Source organism: Trichogramma pretiosum, unplaced genomic scaffold (genome assembly GCF_000599845.2).
Source record: "Trichogramma pretiosum strain Unisexual culture from Peru unplaced genomic scaffold, Tpre_2.0 scaffold7, whole genome shotgun sequence".
Classification (NCBI taxonomy): domain Eukaryota; kingdom Metazoa; phylum Arthropoda; class Insecta; order Hymenoptera; family Trichogrammatidae; genus Trichogramma; species Trichogramma pretiosum.
In genome coordinates, this window is record NW_019641639.1 from 1,378,184 (window position 1) to 1,399,290 (window position 21,107).

The 21,107-nt window shown below is 35.1% G+C and overlaps 1 protein-coding gene across 1 annotated transcript in view; it reads left to right on the forward strand.

Annotated features, from left to right (window-relative positions):
• The window catches only part of LOC106656866 (histamine H2 receptor-like), a 40,538-nt gene that overhangs the window by 12,575 nt on the left and 6,856 nt on the right, over positions 1-21,107 (forward strand). Inside the window, exon 2 of the mRNA XM_014378021.2 lies at positions 16,753-16,972. Coding sequence (XP_014233507.1) covers positions 16,753-16,972 — 220 coding nt within the window. The remainder of the gene's footprint in view (positions 1-16,752; positions 16,973-21,107) is intronic.

Consider the following 21,107-nt stretch of genomic DNA (forward strand, 5'->3'; position numbering starts at 1 on the left):
CCTAACAAAACATATGTGACAGCAATACAGCGTTCCTGTACTGTTCAAAATACTAATCTTCTAACATACGATACAGAGCCAATAAATATGATAGTACCATTCTTAAAATCTATGAAAAAATTAAACTATATGAATTTTTACCCAACACAATTATAGAATAAATGTGATTAATTCAAATAACTTACGATGCCAAAAGTTTCATAATTCATCGGAACCGAAGGACCAGCCGTCAGTACGCAACGGGTTTCAGTTCGCAAAATCATTAAAAGTATTAAACGTCTTTCTTTAACTGGCAATAAGTACCATTTGGCGCCGTAGCTGAAAAAGTATTTCGGATATAACTCCCTTTTTTATCATGTAGTATTGAATTATATCATTTAAATACCAGTCCCTGTTCAATCGATCCCAGGCGTTTATCAAGTCCTGACTTGAATAAATTAAGTATAACAGGATCATCAATGTTGCTATCATCGTTGCAACCATCTTTAAAGCATACAATTTACTTTCCTGAATCACAACTATAAACTGTAAAGGAAAGTATTTTATTTCATTACAGCCTAATTTTCATACTAAAAATACCGTGATATAAAAGAATTTTAATAGTATAAACGCCCTAGGCGGACTGTCCTAGGCTTTTCGCGGAATAGGCCTGTATACTGTTTTTAATAAACAGTGGCCCGAAAATCGCTCTTTCCGCTTTGCGCAGCGGCAGTGAAGTAGTCATTTTCGGGCCGCTGGTATGAAAAAAATATTTTTGATCATTGATATACTTACCCAGAATCCAGCTATACTTAATTCCAAGATTATTAAGAGTACGATAATTAAATACTTATTTTTTGCTATTACTTGTAAGGTACCAAACAAACTGAAACGATTTAGTTGAATTAAAGTCGTTATGTCGTAATGATATATTTTTTCAAATAAGTATAAATTTCAATTTATAAATTTTTTAATAGTACTCAACTCTATTGTCTTTTGGTGTCTGCGAATATTGTTGCAAATCCTTCTATTGATTATTTTAATTTTTTGCTCGTTGGTTAAAGGTACGGAAGTAGATTTCAAATTTTCATGCACGTGAATCATATCACCTCTAAAATATAAATAGTTATCATATGAAAAATATGCAACAGAATCATAGTATCTATTTCACTGACAAAATTATCTTGCAGGATTGACTTATATTTAGCTAAATATTTTAATTTCCAAATATATACAGTTAAAAGTTACCCTATAATTGATAACATTCCTATGACGAATTTCGTCACGAAAACTTGTGTGTAATTTAATATGCTGATTGTTCCAATAAATATACAAGTAAGTATCACTGAGTAAGTAAACGTTATCCAGTAATGATCCTTCAATAAGTTAGAAAAATAAAAAGGAACGCACAATCTTCTTTCAACCGAGTTATTTACTGACATCACATTTATTATTGAATATTTAACAATTGGTTCGAAAGTATATCCACCAAAAGCTACCTTTAAAAGGCCTGTGAAAAAATTTACATCAACAGCTAACTTAGTAATAGGTAGCTAAACTTTATAAGATGGAGCTAAAAGTTTAAATGGAGAAAAAAAATCACATGATTAATGAAAAAAAATTGGAACAAATAACAATATCTTCGTAAAGAAAAAAATAGAATACCAAATTGATAGAAATGATTAAATTGGTACAAACCAACATAAAGTATTGATATAATAAAACCAATTTTTGCTTCTTTCAAGATCAGTTTTTTCTCAGTGCGAGTTCTGCATTTTTTCCACAGATTTTCAACTTTAATCAAAACATCCATTATCTATAGTAGATTATTTGTTTAGTGAAAAAAATTGCAAAATACGGCTACAAAATTTACATTCATACCTCGCCAGCCGTATTTATGGTAGACGTATAAACTAGTATGTAACCAATAACGAAAAAACAAATATAAGATGTATCAAATACATCATCACCACTTATATTTTTGTTGATAAATCCAAATAGAAGTACGAGCACCTAAAATGAAAAATTAACATTTTAATCTATAGTCTGTACACCATTTTTTTCGCTATCCCAGCCAAAATTAACTTTTCAGACCTGCAGCCAAAACAAAAAGTAAATTTCCGCTGAGGGATTCATGGAAATTAGTATACGTATGTATGAGGCAAATAAAAATCTCAGAACACGTTTATCAGCCTCAGCGGACAATTACGCGTTCTTTGAGGCTTTCCAATTTTTAAAGGTTAAATAATCATTAAATTCTATAATCACCATATTCAATACTGCAAAACCAGAAAAGCTGTATATGATAAATCTTCCAAACAATTGTGTAATTGCTTTCATTTCTGGAGAAATAAAAATCCATTGATACAGCTTGTGACCATAATTTACAAAAGCTGATGGCGAGTAATTGTCTTCGATGACCCAATGTTTGATATAATTTCTCATTTTTTTTTCTTTTTAATGTAACTATTAGTCAAGTTTGTTGATTTCAATAGTTTTCATCAAACAACGCGTTTACAGTGAATATAGAGTCCACTTACCAACTGAGATTGTATCTTGCTCTTACTAATATAAAAAAATTTGAAGTTACCCGTTTTTGAAGCAGAAGAGAAAATTTTATGATGTTTATTGTTAAGTTCTGACATGATTTTTCTCTAAAGTCAATCGCTATAGTATAAACTCAAGTATGGAAATGAATTTTTTATTGTTCTTTTGTTCATATTTAAGTTCCTAATAATTGAAATGGTCAAAATATTGATTGTTTCATAGCAATGCCTGAAGTACTTTACATCAAATTATATTTGCGCTCGTATATTTATGAAGTTGAACTTAACTCGTGGATGCAGATAACACGAATATAGATAAATCTATAAAATTATTAATTGAAATATCACGTTATTTTTCTTGTCTTCAAAAACTGTGGTCTACTACCACTAATCCTTATTTCCCAATTTGTTTCGATCTTCGCTACAGACGTTGATTCTGGTTTCTAGGGTGTGAAAAATGAGTGAAATACGTATATGAGCCCAAAAGGTAATACATGCCGCAATTCAAAAAACCGAATTAAATTTTCGAAAATTCCCTAAAAAATCTGAAAATATTTTATGTGTGTTTTTTGACTAATTTTAAGACTTTTTGTCCATTGTGTTTTTTTATTAAAAGCTTTTATCTCGAGATAGAAAATCGCAAAGTTTAAAAACGTTGTATTTATGCTTAAATTTTATTAAAAATATTTCATATCCCGTTTTTAAACTCTGCAATTTTCTACACTGAAAGAAATTTGAGACTCTTATCCTACCGCTTGGTACCTAAATGTGCCGCGGTCTGGTGGCGCTATCGTCCGACACGGTGGTATCGTTTTAATCTCAACTGGGGCGGTTTCGCGCCCAAAACATAAACAAAAATCGCCCAAGTAAGATGAACAAATACGACCAAATAGGTAGGTTATAAATGGATTGAAATGAATATAAGAAACATTTTGAAGAAGGAATGATCTATGTACTAGGCAAATTACTAGGCCTTTTCGTTCAATAACGTGTATAAGGTCTCGATAAGATTGGGTAACAATTATGTATGTACATGTTAAGATATGTTATAACAAACGATCGTGTGCTTATCAATAAAAAAATAATCGAAATGAATCTTGTTAAAATTTTCAAAAACAATTTTGCCGGCCAATCATTGCTTATCTCTTTGTTTAAATAATGCGTGAATGAACGAATTCCTCAGACGGTGCTGGTAACCGTAGTGGCCGAACTGCCCACTACGTCGACCTGTACCGTTTGAGGTTGATTCAAGGTGAGACCACTCAGTATATCCAGCAGCTCGCGCCACTCGTCGTAATTTCGACTCATCATGAGCAGGGGCGTGTCTCCCTCCTTGTTGGCCAGAAGCGCGTCAGGCGATAAACAGGTACTTCCTCGCTACACTTGGCTTTGAACGAGAATCAAGGAAATTTGGCCGAATTGCTGCTGAGAAGCGGCGCGATCCGAACATAGCCAACTAGAATGGCTTGAATGCTCTGCACATTGTTTGCAGTAGATACAATCGCGAAAGTGGAACGATGAATATGCTGTTCGAGCTGACTCACCAAAAATATCAACCTCTACAGATCAACGCGCGGTCAAATCAGCTTTTGCTGAGGCGAGATGGAGATCCAAATTTGGCCAACGAGAAGGGGCTCACCCCTTTGGGCATTATTTGCCAGATGGACAAGGATGATAATTTGGCGGAGATTTTTTTTGTGGAAATTAAAGTCATGGAAAAATCGGACTGAACTATAAGAAAGCTGAGAAAATTCCCTATTAAAAACTCAAGTTCATTTATATTTTCAGTTGAATTTAAATGTTAAACGCGCAAATTTCGAGACTCGCAACACTGAGAACAGCGCGATCGCGCTGAAAACGGCTCAACAGCAGAGATCAGAGAACAAGGTAACAGAAACTCGCTCGTAAAACCTATCAATTTGACTGAAAATATAAATGAATATGAGGTTTCGATAGAAAATTTTCTCTGTTTTTTCATGGTGCAGATAGATTTTTCGATAGTTTTTAATTTTCACAAGGAAAAATCAAAAATAAACCATAAAGTTCACTTTTCTCATAGTGAGATTTTCCCTATATTTAGCTGGGCATGTTCAATGGCGATTTTCTTGGTTAATGTAGAACATATCAAAAATTTGATACCATAATCGGAAAAATGAGAAAATTTTCTGTCGAACAACGTAATTAATTAATTTTTTTTTATGAGGTTTGATACTCTTTAGGCGACTTATAAATTGAGTACGTAGTCGTATTTATGAGAAAACATGATGGTCCTTTCGTCCGCCCGCATTCGTCCTCTAAAACACCGAAGTAGCAGTGTGCAAAAAAAATCTTTTCTACTACCTTCTAGTCTTATACCGGCGGCGCGCACGCGCGAACAGTTCGATGTTATGAAAATTCTTTCTATAACGCAAACCTCCGCTTTCTCTCTAGTGTACTTTAAAACTTTTAAGTTACGACATATACATATATATAGATGGAATTGAAAAATAATTGATTTTTTTTTCAGTGCCTCTTATATACCGCTCGCTGCCATGCGCTCACTAGAGCTTTTTTTCCAGTGGTTTATATATATAAATTATTCAACGCGCTTTGGGCGATTAGCTGCGCGGCGATTTACTTTTATCGCGTTGTAGCAGATGCAGAAAATTGCTGGAAAATGAATAAATCATACCTGGAATACAAAAAGTATATCGAGGAATCTAGACTCGATGTCACCGTTCAGAATTTTTCCTGACTCATTTCGAAAAAGATGAAAACGCTTTATTTGTTAATTTTACAAGCGAGATGTCGATAACCATCTTCTAACATGCTATGAAAATTCATCAAATGTTATATCATAAACAAACTTTAATAATGATTCAACAATTTGAAATGATAATTGATCGTCTATAAATTATAAAAATAAACTTGACTCTTTTTAAAATGATTATTAATTGAGTCCATAAATTTTGAATTGAGAAACATATTTCAAATGAACTTCCAGAATTCTCGCACTACTAACTTTTATAACACCTAAGTTTAATTAACGTTATAATTAAAAAATGTAATTTAAAAATGACTTATTTTGTAATTAAAAGAGAAAATTTCATTATTTTTATTTTCAATTTCTAATGTTAGTTTTTTTTCTCTATTGAGTCGACCGTCAGTAGAAAATCAATTATGAAAAAGAAATTTCCATATTTCTTTTGTCCATATTTTATATCATTGCTACTTAAATTTTTACTGAGAAATCCAAATTGAAGGATAAGCACCTAAAATTTCTAAAAATTGTATAATCGAGGTGAAATTTTCAAAATAACTAATGCACGCGTGAAGAATTATCGGAGAAAAAATCAAGGCGTCCACCGCCCATTACACCCTCGCAACACCCTCGAAATTTTTCCAAATTTTTTAATACCATATACTCTTTTTCAGAAGCCTCTGAAAAAAGTCAACTTTACGACTCTCAAACTAGGGCAAGAGGGTGGATTGAGCGCAATTCTCTTTTCGAAGAAAATATTTAAATCCTTACTTAAAAAAATCATGTGAAGTCATTTTATTTGTCCGCATTGCTTGAAGAGTAAATGCGCCTCGCTTCATGATTATATAATTTACAAAGGCTGATGGTGAATAATTTTCTTCGGTGATCCAAAGTCCAATAAAATTCCTCATTTTTTTTTGAAAAATTCACTTGATTATTTTTGACGTACAGGAGTCCCTCGTTATACGCGGGTTTATTATCCGCGGAATTCGTTATCCACGGTTAGTCGATTTGCGCCCATCCCTTCGTATCCGCGGGTCGAGTCTTGTTATCCGCGGATCGAATATCGTGATTTTTTTCTCGGACGTATCTATATTCAGTTTGAATTTGGTTAGTGTAGAGGCGTAAATCGAAATTGTCAATTAACCTAAATTTGTTGAAAATTTATAAATTTATTTAAGTATGGTTTCATCTAAAACTCCGTCGAAAACTGCCTCAAAAACCACTGGCAGATCAGACTGACGATGCACCTGAACCGATTTTTGATTCAAAACTGATTGTCGAAGTTATGGTTCTAGTTATTCGAGCAGGTGAATTAGCAATGACTGATGATCCAATAATGACGCGTAGTTCGACTTTCAAACACTACTGTGATTTAGCTGCACAAATTTATGAAGAAATGCACAAAGATATTTTGAGACGAGCAAAGCAGAAAAAATTAACTGATTACTTTAAAAATTAAACATAGATTTGCATATATGTGTTGTAAATATAAATAAACATATATAGATAGATAAACTACTCAACAAATACGTTTATTTGTAGGTAAAATGTACATATAAACTGTGCTTTCTCGAGGTTGAGGAACGTAACCCTCTCTTTCCCATAAGAGCAAGGTCTTATTATCCGCGGTTTTGTTATACGCGGTAGTTTTGAGGAACGTAACCCCCGCGTATAACGAGGGACTCCTGTATTATAAATCAAATCAATAAGTTCTGAAAGTTTCAAAAATTTCCACTGAAGAACATTGGAACTGATCTTCGCGTCCACTTACTACGAACTGATATAGTACCTTACTCTATTATTAAAAAATTAAAAATGACGTTTTTGTAAACAAAATTTAACATCTTTTATCATTTTGATTGTTAAGTTCTGAGTTCAACATTTTTTCAAACAAATGGTTATAATACAAAATCAAATATTGAAGGGACATTTTTATTATTCTATTGTTTCATACTTAAATTCCTGTTGATTGAAATGGCTTATATTTATTAAGATGAACTTGACTCGTGGATGTAGAAAATACGGAGATTGATAAATATATAAAATTATTACTTAAAAACATCACGTTATTTGGAAAAACGTGTTCAGTCAATATAAGTTAATAAATCAGAATAATCTTATCAAACATCATTAAACTGCATAAAAATTCATAAGTCTCAACTTCCTCTCGGGTAAAAATTACGTATGATCTAAAACATTCTTTACTTTTACTCCCTTTTTGTGTAATATGGTATTTTTTTAAGTATCAAAAAACCTTTATCACAATACCTACAAAAATTAAAAATTTTAAAATATGAAAAATATCTTTATTTAGAATTTAAACGGCTAATACATATGTGACAAAGTCGTAGAAAATTCAAATTCTAATCTAACTTATATTAAAAAAAGGATGTATTCCTAACAAATCATATGTCACAGAAATACAGCGTTCCTGTACTGTTCAAAATACTAATCTTCTAACATACGATACAGAGCCATTAAATATGATAGTACCATTCTTAAAATCTATAAAAAAATTAAACAATCTGAAATTTTACCCAACACAATTATAGAATAAATTTGATTAATTCAAATAACTTACGGTGCCGAAAGTTTCATAATTCATCGGAACCGAAGGACCAGCCGTCAATACGCAACGGGTTTCAGTTCGCAAAATCATTAAAAGTATTAAACGTCTTTCTTTAACTGGCAATAAGTACCATTTGGCGCCGTAACTGAAAAAGTATTTCGGATATAACTCCCTTTTTTATCATGTAGTATTGAATTATATCATTTAAATACCAGTCCCTGTTCAATCGATCACAGGCGTTTATCAAGTCCTGACTTGAATAAATTAAGTATAACAGGATCATCAATGTTGCTATCAACGTTGCAACCATTTTTAAAGCATTCAATTTTCTCTCCTGAATCACAACTATAAACTGTAAAGGAAAGTATTTTATTTTATTACAGCCTAATTTTAATACTAAAAATACCGTGATATAAAAGAATTTTATTTGTAATATCTATCGGTATTTCGATAGTTGCCATTATCCTTATATATTACTATTTACAGGAATTCTCCTGCCGATCCGTTTAGGCAAAATGATAGAATAAAAGACAAGTTGATGGTGTCAACCTGGCACAAACCAAGTCAGTCAAATTTATTCTCGTGTTTTATTGAGAGACGTTTCGTCGAGAGTTTTCTCGACCTCATCAGGCTAAGGGCACAATTATTCATACAAGAGTCAATATAAAAATTGATAAATATAAATTTACATAATAATATACATAGACTATACAGACCTAGTCACGAGGACGGTGAGTATAAAACTGAGACCATCTTACAACACACACTACATGTATCACGCATAAACATAAGAAAGGACAGTTAACGACAATATTCTATTAAATTTTCATAAACAGACTTAAGTTTGTCAGTATCTTCAATCTTATTGATAGAGTGTTTATGTTTCTTAATATATAACATTTCAGCAATCAAGCGCTTATGACGATTGCTTTCCGAATGTGGGTATGTGTATGTTCGAAAGATTCTCAAAAAAAAACTTATCACGTCTAAGTATACTCTGGTCACGCGACAAGTCATTCGCGTTATTCCTTCGATCACTACAAAGCTGTGTTAGAGATATTACAATATTACAATGACTTTCTCAGCTACAGGTATCACAAGAATAATCTGACTCAAACAAATACGATATTAGCTAAATGCTATGGATTACCCAAGATTCATAAACCTTCTCTTTCGTTCAGACCTATCATCTCCGCAGTCAATAGTCCCACGCATTTTCACGCTTTCGTTCTTTACAATAATTTAAAATCTTGTGTTCATCCCCCACCTTCCCATTTTAACAATAGTTTTGACTTAATTCAAAAAGTAAGACATCTCAAAATCCCACCTAATTACGTGTTTATATCAATGGACGTGGTTAGTTTATTCACGAATGTGATGTTGGGGGACGTTCTATCTAGTTTGGATCGTAGATATAACGAGATTGCTAAGAAATCAAAGATTCCCTTTGCGGATGTCTGTTGAAGATATACAATGCACGATTTTATATATACCGCGCTACACCTGGATATTGCGCTTGTAACGCCGTGCACGTGTAACGCACTTCTTGAGCTGTGCTTAGTTCGCTCACGAGTGTGTCTCGAGCTGTACGGTTATGATAATAAAGAAACTTATATATTAATTTATTTAAACGTGTCAACTCTTATTGTTTAACCTGTGGGATTATAAGTCAATCCTTGTTCCTATTTCAATAATGTCATTGATTGTACAAAATTTCTTTTTGACAATGTTTATTTTTCTTTTAATAGAAAATTTTATAAACAAGTCAGGGGTTCACCGATGGGTTCGAATATTTCGCCGTTTTTTGCGGACCTTGTATTGTCTGATCTTGAGTCTTATTGTTGGAAAAAGTTGCAAAAGGAATTTGGTATCGAGCCGTTATTTTCATATAGATATGTTGACGACGGTTTCGCTTGTGTGAGGGTTGAGCATATTGATACCATTCTGGGAGTGTTTAATGGTCACAATAGACATATACAGTTCACTCATGAGGTAGAAGTTGGTGGTTCTTTGAATTTTCTAGACGTAAGGTTCACTCGTAGTGGAATGAACATCGTTACTGATTGGTATGTGAAGGAGATTTCGTCACAGAGAACTATAAACTTCTTATCTAATCATCCTGAGCAATTAAAAATCAACACTGTCTATAACTGGGTAGATAGAGCGTTGCTCTTGTCTGACCCAAAATTTCACCGACATAACATATTAAGAATACGAAACATTTTGCGAATGAATGATTACCCTGATCAATTTGTGGATGCGATGATAGATAAACGCATGCATTGTTTAAAACGTAGAAGTCGTGATTGCAATAGCGTGGACTTATCACCGAGTAATCAAAAACATGTCATCTTAACTTTACCTTATAACTCTGAATTTGTCAGATTCACGTCTCGCTTGCTGAATAAGCATCGCGTGAAGATTGTTACTTCCATCTGTAACAAGATTAATAATATTGTATCTTTGGGTAAAGATAGAACCGCCAAAGTTAAAAGGGTCAACTCCGTATATAAGTTAGATTGTAAGTCCTGCGAGGCGACATATATAGGTCAGATAAAGAGAGCGTTAAAAAAACGGATGTATGAACATAAAAATAATAATAATCCTGACTCGGTAGTAAATTTGCATACAACTCATCGCGACCATCAGTTTGATTTTGACAATGTACAGATCATTCATTCAAAAAGCAATCGTCATAAGCGCTTGATTGCTGAAATGTTATATATTAAGAAACATAAACACTCTATCAATAAGATTGAAGATACTGACAAACTTAAGTCTGTTTATAAAAATTTAATAGAATATTGTCGTTAACTGTCCTTTCTTATGTTTATGCGAGATACATGTAGTGTGTGTTGTAAGATGGTCTCAGTTTTATACTCACCATCCTCGTGACTAGGTCTGTATAGTCTATGTATATTAATATGTAAATTTATATTTATCAATTTTTATATTGACTCTTGTATGTATAATTGTGTCTTTAGCCTGATGAGGTCGAGAAAACTCTCGACGAAACGTCGCTCAATAAAACACGAGAATAAATTTGACTAACTTGATTTGTGCCAGGTTGACACCATCACCTTGTCTTTTATTCTATTATTTTGTCTGAACGGATCGGCAGGAGAATTCCTGTAAATACTAATATATAAAAGAATTTTAATAGTATAAACGCCCTAGGCGGACTGTCCTAGGCTTTTCGCGGAATAGGCCTGTATACTGTTTTTAATAAACAGTGGCCCGAAAATCGCTCTTCCTGCTTTGCGCAGCGGCAGGTAAGTAGTCATTTTCGGGCCGCTGGTATGAAAAAAATATTTTTGATCATTGATATACTTACCCAGAATCCAGCTATACTTGAATCCAAGATTATTAAGAGTACGATAATTAAATACTTATTTTTTACTGTAGCTTGTAAGGTACCAAACAAACTGAAACGATTTAGTTGAATGAAAGTCGTTATGTGGTATTGATATATTTTTTCAAATAAGTATAAATTTCAACTTATATATTTTTCAAGAGTACTCAACTCTATTGTCTTTTGGTGTCTGCGAATATTGTTGCAAATCCTTCTATTGATTATTTTAATTTTTTGCTCGTTGGTTAAAGGTACGGAAGTAGATTTCAAATTTTCATGCACGTGAATCATATCATCTCTAAAATATAAATAGTTATCATATAAAAAATATGCTACAGAATGATAGTATCTATTTCACTGACAAAATTAACTCGCAGGATTAACTCATATTTGGCTGAGTATTTTAATTTCAAAATATATACAGTTAACAGTTACCCTATGATTGATAACATTCCTACGACGAACTTCGTCGTAAAAACTTGTGTATAATTTAATATGCTGATTGTTCCAATGAATATAAAAGTAAGTATCACTGAGTAAGTAAACATTATCCAGTAATATTCCTTCAAAAAGTTAGTAAAAAAACAAGGAACGCACAATCTTCTATCAACCGAGTTATTTACTGACATCACATTTATTATTGAATATTTAATAATTGGTTCGAAAGTATATCCACCAAAAAATACCGTTAAAAGGCCTGTGATAAAATTTACATCAACAGTTAACTTATCAATAGTTATCTAAACTTTATTAGATGGAGCTACAAGTTTAAATGGAGAAAAAGAATCACACGATTTATGAAAAAAATTGGAGCTAATAACAAAATCTTCGCAAAGAAAAAAAATAGAATGACAAATTGATAGAAATGTTTAAATAGGTACAAACCAACATAAAGTATTGATACAATAAAACCAATTTTTGCTTCTTTCAAGATCAGTTTTTTCTCGGTGTGAGTTTTGCATTTTTTCCACAGATTTTCAACTTTGATGAAAATAGCCATTGTCTAAAGTAGATTATTTGTTCAGTGAAAAAAATTGCAAAATACAGCTACAAAATTTACATCCATACCTCGCTAGCCGTATTTATGGTAGACGTATAAACTAGTATGTAACCAATAACGAAAAAACAAATATAAGATGTATCAAATACATCATCACCACTTATATTTTTGTTGATAATTCCAAATAGAAGTACGAGCACCTAAAATGAAAAATTAATATTTTAATCTATAGTGTGTACAACATTTTTTTCGCTATCCCAGCCAAAATTAACTTTTCAGACCTGCAGCCAAAACAAAAAGTAAATTTCCGCTGAGGGATTCATGGAAATTAGTATACGTATGTATGAGGCAAATAAAACTCTCAGAACACGTTTATCAGCCTTAGCGGACAATTACACGTTCTTTGAGGCTTTCCAATTTTTAAAGGTTAAATGATCATTAAATTCTATAATCACCATATTAAATACTGCAAAACCAGAAAAGCTGTATATGATAAGTCTTCCAAACAATCGTGTAATTGATTTCATTTCTGGAGAAATAAAAATCCATTGAAACAGCTTGTGACCATAATTTACAAAAGCTGATGGCGAGTAATTGTCTTCGATGACCCAAAGTTTGATATAATTTCTCATTTTTTTTCTTTTTAATGTAACTATTAGTCAAGTTCGTTGATTTCAATAGTTATAAAAATATTTCATCGAACAACGAGTTTACAGTGAATACAAAGTCCACTTACCAATTGATATAGTATCTTGCTCTTACTAATATTAAAAAATTTGAAGTAACGTTTTTTGAAGCAGAAGAGAAAATTTTATGATGTTTATTTTTAAGTTCTGATATGATTTCTTTCTAAAGTCAAAGGCTGTAGTATAAACTCAAGTATGGAAATGAATTTTTTATTGTTCTTTTGTTCATATTTAAGTTCCTAATAATTGAAATGGTCAAAATATTGATTGTTTCACAGCAATGCCTGAAGTACTTGACATCAAATTATATTTGCGCTCGTATATTTATGAAGTTGATTTTGACTCGTGGATGTAGATAACACGAATATAGATAAATTTATAAAATTATTTATTTAAATATCACGTTATTTTTCTTGTCTTCAAAAACTGTGGTGTTTTGAAAAACGTGTACAGCAGTATACACAGACTAGTCCTTATTTCCCTATTTGTTTCGATCTTCGCTACAGACGTTGATTCTGGTTTCTAGGGTGTAAAAAATGAGTAAAATACGTATATGAGCCCAAAAGGTAATACATGCCGCAATCCAAAAAACCGAATTAAATTTTCGAAAATTCTCTAAAAAATCTGAAAGTATTTTATGTGTGTTTTTTGACTAATTTTAAGACTTTTTGTCCATTGTGTTTTTTCAGTAAAAGCTTTTATCTCGAGATAGAAAATCGCAAAGTTTAAAAACGTTGTATTTATGCTTAAATTTTATTAAAAAAATTTCACATCTCGTTTTTAAACTTTGCAATTTTTTACACTGAAAGAAATTTGAGACTCTTATCTTACCGCTTGGTACCTAAATGTGCCGCGGTCTGGTGGCGGTACCGTCCAACACGGTGGTATCGTTAATCGTTTTAATCTCAACTGGGGCGGTTTCGCGCCCAAAACATAAACAAAAATCGCCCAAGTAAGATGAACAAATACGACCAAATAGGTAGGTTATAAATGGATTGAAATGAATAATACACATTTTGAAGAAGGAATGATCTATGTACTAGGCAAATTTTCGAGAGAATTTGAATTTGGTGCGATTAAGTCGATTATTAAAATAAATAAAAGTTATATGGTTTCAATGGAGGTATATGAGTTATTTTACGTTAAGTCTCCAACGGTTCACGCGAGCGGCCTTATTAAGCCAAATTGCTCAATTTGTAACTCGTCAGAAAAGCATCTAAATGAACCTGGAAAAAATATCAGCCACATGATTTCGATGGGAAATTACCTCATCTTTCTGATGGTGAGGTTGGATTTCCAATACGCGGGACGTGCGCGCGGACAAGCGGGGATAAAGAAAAACCGTGTACTCGACGCGGGACAAAAGTCCAACGGTCGTCTCTCCGAGCTCTGCGAATATAACCTCACAGGGACGGAAGTTCAACTTTCATTCCTTGCCACGTAATATACTAATTAACACGTGTATCGGATTACATATGCAAAGGCGACGCTTCACGAAGTCCCCAATGCTTAATGCCATTATTTTACTGTTTGTCGCAATGACATTACCATATGCCCTGCACCAAAAATAAGCCGTGGTCGAATTTTCGAGTCTCAAAAGAATACATTGATTTTAACGCTTGTATACTTCTTTGTGTCAAATATTTAAGCCTTCCTACGATTATATTACGTCGTGTTATTGATTTCCGGTTAGAAAGGTAACAGATCATGGAGTAAAATATCAATCTTGTAGTTTTTTTTGAAGAAAAATATTTCATTAAATCATTTCATGTTTATCAAATTTTCATTTCAAATTATAATAAAGATATAAGTCACATTCCGAAAAGTAAGGCGTATCCGTTAAAAAAAGTATAAGGCATGTCATATTTTGAGTAGAGCCTGATAATTATCAGATATTAATGGTGTTGAATGATTATTATTAATTAATAACTATAATTATATTACAAATATTTATTTTATATTTATTTAATATTTGACGACGACAAATATTTGAATTTTTATATTTATTTAAAATTTTTCCATTTAATGTTGGTTTATTAAAAAATTAATTAGTGAGTTGATAATTATCAATAATCGTTTTTTCCTTATATTATTTAAACTTTTACAATTGGCTATAGTATAACTTTTTTTTACATTTACTATTTTTACGTTCTTACATGTTCCTACGACCCCATAAACATTTCCGATGGTCCGCATCCGTTTCGGGGGGAAAAAAAATTTGTCTAGAATTTAACTCCAAAAAGGCGTTTTTTTAAAGAATTCTTCATACACGTCTATTTTCTATCATTAAAAAAATTCCCGTAATTTGCAACAATATTTATAGATAAATACGTTAATTTTAGCTCAAATCATTTCCCTCTAATAATTACTCAGTGAACCAATTGAGCTAAAGTGTTTATTGTTTGGAAAAGTCCTGAGAACATAAAAAAGTGAAAGCCTGAATATTTTTCAGTTGTACTTGAATGGGTGAGCCTGATACCATGTTACGTTAATACATGATATGTTATAATTTTATAAATTTTTTTTAACTTCATTATGCTCTAAAATATTTGTCAAGGCTTATGAGATCAAACTGACGATAACTGGCTTCATTACTATGTACTAGAAATCCCCAAAAATGTTTGGTGAAGATCTGTGAACCGCAACAAAATGTCAAGTTAGATCATGCATAGTAATATCTGAGGAATGTCATATATACTTTGATGGATTTGAACTGAACTGAACCTAGAACAAATATGAGCCACATAATTTCGATGGGAAATTACCTCAGCTTTCCGATGGTGAGATTGAATTTCCAAAAATTTTCCAAATTTTTGGAAAACTTTTAATAAAGAAGTAGAAGATTAGTGAGAAATGACAATATAAAAGAAAATTAAAAGTTACCATGTAACCATGACAATCTTACTATGTAAGAAGACTGTTTGAAAAGAGTAGAATAGTGGAAAAAAAGCATTACATCAAAAACCACTCTACTTATATCTGTTTATATAGATGTATATATCTGTATGAATATGTACATACATTAAACTGCTGCTGCTGCTGCTGCTGCTACTGCTGCGGTTGTTACATAACCTCTTTTTTTGCACTCACAAGTCACACTCGTACGTTTCAACCGTCATACTCTTGCAGACGTCGAAGCAGTAGTGCCGTTACGTTTTCGAACTTATAATCGCGCGTATTTATTAACCATTTGAAATCCTCCCTGTGACAAGGAGAATTTTTACTCATCACAAGTGAATCGGCTTCTGTTGTCTCAACAGAACTGGTTTTTCTGAGCTAATGTCAATCATTTTTCTCAGTGTATAATCAATTATTAAAATGAAAATGTTCACATTTCTTTTGTCCGTATTTTGATTCCTAATAATCAAAACAAGATGGAATCGTACCGGAGAGGATTATACTTTCATCGAATGTTTACTTTGAAAGAACGCACGTCAAATCGCGTTATTTTTCTTTTTTTCCTCGAAACATTAAATTTCCATGCAAATGTAACGTCCGATGATTGCAAAAAAAATCCACTTCAAAGCGGCGTTCGAGAAACTCCGGTAATCGCCCCTTTGCCCGTCTCCCCGACTAACCCATATTCGATGCAATTTATTCACTCTACGCTCTTATTGCGACGCGATATGCATATAGTAATAGCGTGTATGACCCCCGAGTTCTTTGCACGTGCGAATTCGTGCTCGAAGGCTTTTGAAAAAAAGTCATTCCGATTGTTGAAGAAAATAGGCCTTTTTTCCGCTTTCCAAAACAGGCTAAAAGCGAAACACGTCCGTGATTTCCACTTTATAAACAGTTTTCCTCTCTTTTCTTATAATGCAAGTTTCTCGTTCGCTTACATCCCTCTATTTTGTGTTTATGTGTTTCTCTCTCTTAGGCAACGCCTTCCTGGTGAACGTGGCGCTGGCCGATCTGCTGATATCGGGCATGGTGATCCCCGCCTCGGCCATACTCATACTGGCCGGTAACGAGGAGTCGCCCAAGGGCGTCTGCCGCTTCGAGTGGACCCTCGAGGCGCTCTGCTTCCTCGTCACGGTGCTCACCCTGGCGGCGATCGCCGTGGAAAATTATCTGAGACTCTGCTGGCCCGTCGAGAGGTGAGTATAGTAGTAGCGCATTACATAGTTTAAGCCGTAAACTTTTACCTTTATTTCTTTTACTTCTTCTTTTTTGTATTTTAAGTCAGTTTCGAAAGCTTATGGGAGGCGGGGTTCAAAGTCAGATCCGATTAAGCTTTGTATATAACTTGTTCGTGTACTAAATATTTTACACGCACAGATGCGTACGTACCAGAGAGAGAACTTTGCTTTGAATTTCAAAATTACACGTATTTATAATATAAATTTGAAATATTAACGCCAACTTCGAACGTCTGAATGACTACCGTTATGCTCTTGACATGCCACCGGGCGCGTCGGTGATATCTATCGCCTGTCTAGTATCGGAGGAGTAATACTTTCGCTCGTTGAGTTTCCGCAATACGCGCACGAGGGATAAATCCAATTAGCGTTGGCGGCGTTGTACATAGGACGAATGAATTGCGAAAATTATATAGCGTTGACGGTGGTGGTCTTGGTCGTCGTCTTGGCTTATTCATCATACCGTAAATTATAAGTACGGTATAGTCGTATCTCACTCTCTGAAGTGCTGTGGCAAGCCAAGTGCAGCTGCACATTCAATACCCAATCCGCCCGATTCATTAGGTATTTGATGATATGTTTCGAGAGAGATCGATCGAAACTCGGAGCGAGCGACGAATGTATAGTCACGCAGAGAGAGAGAGAGAGAGAGACGTCGGGGGGAGGGCTTATATACAGAGACGGAGAGAGACGTCGGTATACCTACCCCCGCCTATGAAGAATTATGCTAATTCTATTACCTCGAGCGAAGGCATGGCAGAGAGAGCTTAGGGCTAATAATCTTGAAGTTGTACGCGCTCTTGCGAAAACATACTCTTTTATGTGTCTCTCTCGCGTGCGCGGGAAAAAGAAAGTTCAAATACCTGACTCAGCGACGAATTAGCATTTCAATTTTTACCCTCCTGCAATCCCCCACCCATCGCTCTATCTTTCTCTTCTCTTTCTCCCATCTTTCATTCTTTTCGTAATTTCGCGTTCCTTTTTTTTATAGATATATATATACGTCTATATACACACGGAGTCGTAAAGTCAACGGCAATATATCTTCGCTTGGTCTGGTCGTCGCTCAGAGTTTGCAGAAATTTCTGAAAACTGTTGATATAGTTCGGTGCGCGAGGAAAAATTTCCACACACACACACACATATCTCCGTGGAAAATTGCGACGACGTTAGCGCAAAAAGAGAGAGAGAGAGAGAATATATGTACGATAAATGCTTAACTCGGCTACACGAAATTAACATACAAAGATCCTTGATACGTAATACGGTACGTCGTCGCCGAGGCCATTAAAAATGATTTACAGAAAAATTGACAATTATATCTCAACTTCTTTTTGCGAGCAGTCGTCCAAGGATCGTTCGTTTCGTCGTCCTCGTCGTCTTTCGAATCACGAAAGTAGTAGTAGTAAAAAAAAAAAATTGAAAAGCAGAGCTCTTGTAGATTACGTGGGCTCTGAGAGAGTGGAAGCCAGCAGCAGCAGCACATTTTTCAGATGAAATATTTTTTCGTAATATCAGCACTACTACCACTACTCGCTATTTTGAGGAGGAAGAAGAAGAAGCCTGGGACAGGGATCTCGACCTTGTACCACGCTACTACGCGGGCAAAGGGCCTCGAGAGTTGCTGCTGCCGCTTTCGGCTGGATATACATTCTTCCTTCGCAGTAGCAGCGAAGCTTTTCGTCGAGCAAATTTACCCAAGGTTCCATTAATTAAGGGAAAAATCCACGATAGGATATTCATGCGGGAGAGGCAAGCGCGCGCGCGGCACTCGTCGTCGTATACCTAAGAAGGACAAACGAGAACGAGACGCGGCGTATATATTGATTCAACTTTCTCAAACATATATATCTGCTGCTGCTACGCTGTGGCAGCTCTCCTTGAATTCCCTACGTACGCGTGTGCAATTAATCTAATAAATACTGGAGCCTTTCTCGCGAGCTTACATTAATAATTAATTAGCATTTTAATATCTAATAACGATATATCGAAGCGCAATAATTAAGCCCTACGCCGATGTATGTAATAATATTCCACTATTAAAGTATCAGCCCCTTTGAAGACAGCTCTGTGCTCACTGCAAGCTCGCTCGAGCAGCAGCAATTGCGCGCGCGCTTTTTGTACACGTTATATACGTAAGCTCTCTCTCTCTCTCTCCCTCCGAGATACATAAGTCCAATTTTCCGATATAGTAAAGAGGCAAAAGAGCTGCTGCTGCTGCGAGCTGAGGACCGCGGGGGTTGAAAAATTAAAGGAAGAAAAAAAGCAGAGCTTTACAGAGAGAGAGAGAGAGAGAGAGACAGACGAGGAGAGCTTGAGCTTGCACAGAGAGACTGGTGCGCGTCTGGGTCGAAGCTGCAGCTCCCCCAGCAGCTTTTTTCGCAGATGAAAGGATTTTCCCATTAAACGAACGGTCAGTCACAGACAAGCGCATTGTACGTAGCAGAAGCAGCAGTAGCAGCAGCAGCCCAGGAGCCGTAGAGGCGAGAGCGAGCGAGGAACAAAACGTGTCGTGAATATTAGCAGCGACGAGCTGTCTGCCTCCTTGCCACGCTCTACTCCCTATATACCAGCTCGTGTCGAATGGATGAGGCGCTTCTGCAAGAACGTCACGAGCGTCCTGAGAATTTCACAGAAACGTCGGCATTATAAAATTGCGAAGAGAAGGATGGAGATTAATAATTATACGAACGATTGACGTCGATGCTGCAGCAAATAGATGAAGAGATATCGAGCTTCCGATAATTTTTTTAATGATCGTCATACGCTCGTATTTATATGATCGGCTCGTATCGTGGATTTAAAAAAGTATCTATGTACGCTCGAGCAGCACACGTCACGTAAAAAATTAATCGCGCGCCACGATCGGACGAAGCCAACGAATCTCTCTCTCTCTTTTTTCATTTCTTTTTTTTTTATTACAGGCATACCTCGTTATACGCGAGGGTTACGTTCCGGAAAAGTTCCACGTATAGCGAAATCCGCATATAATGAGAGAAAAAGCGATTCTTTAAAAGAGAATTTTTATTTTATATAAATATATCAATATAAAAATCTACAGAGTTCGAATAGTCAACTAATTGACCTCGAAGCGCGTAGCAATAGCAGGAGTAACGTGAACTTATCCGCGTATAACGAGACATCGTCGCATTTGACAATCCGCGTATAAGGGTAAACCGCGTATAAGGAGGTATGCCTTATTTTTATCCGCGTCCCTCTACATTGTGCGTCAATCTATCGTACTACGCCGTGGCTATCGTGTGCATTTAATCGGATTAGTAGGGAAAATTTCGAGTTTGCGATCTCCTGGATCTAATTAATCTCTCTCTCTCTCTCTCTCTATACATCGCACATCGCGTATACGAGCTTTTTTGGCAAAGTTCCGTGTGCTCCGTGTGTCCGAGGGGCGCGATATACTAAAAACTGGCTCTTTTTCTCTTTAGCATGGCATTCGTGAATCTCACTGTGTAATTTTTATTAAAAAAATAGTGAAAAGCCTTTATACTAATTATCAAAACGAACACTCCTAGCACATCACCTAATTCTAGCCCGCTCGTATACACTTTCTTTATAATCCAAGGTGCATAAATACATAATATAAAGAGGGCATATACGGGTTCCAGCGCTGGCATACGGGTGCAAATCTCGTCTCCTGCTAGACTCTCTCGCGAAGTTGGTTCGTTTAAGCGGAAAGCCGCAGAATTGCTGCTGCTGCTGCTGCTGCTGCCACGCGCCCGGGTTACACGAGTAGAGTATAGAGGTAAGAGTAAGTAAGTAAGAGGAAGAAGTAATAAGAAGAAGCTCTGCAAATGCATACATAGCACTTCTCTTGTGCGCGGTACGTCGTGGCGCGGCGCAAATCTCCTCTGCGAGCTCTCGCCGCTGCTGCGCGAGTAATTAATCGAGAGAGAGTGCATGCATAAGGTATACGCGCATCCGGACCCTGCCCTCCTCCCCTTTGGGGGGTTCTTCGGCTCCCGCATGAGCTGCACACACCAACGCGCAACTCGCACGTACTCATACGTACGCGCATGTGTGTATATACAGTAGTAGTAAAGCCACCTTCTCGCGTTCCTTGGTTGATTGAAACGGT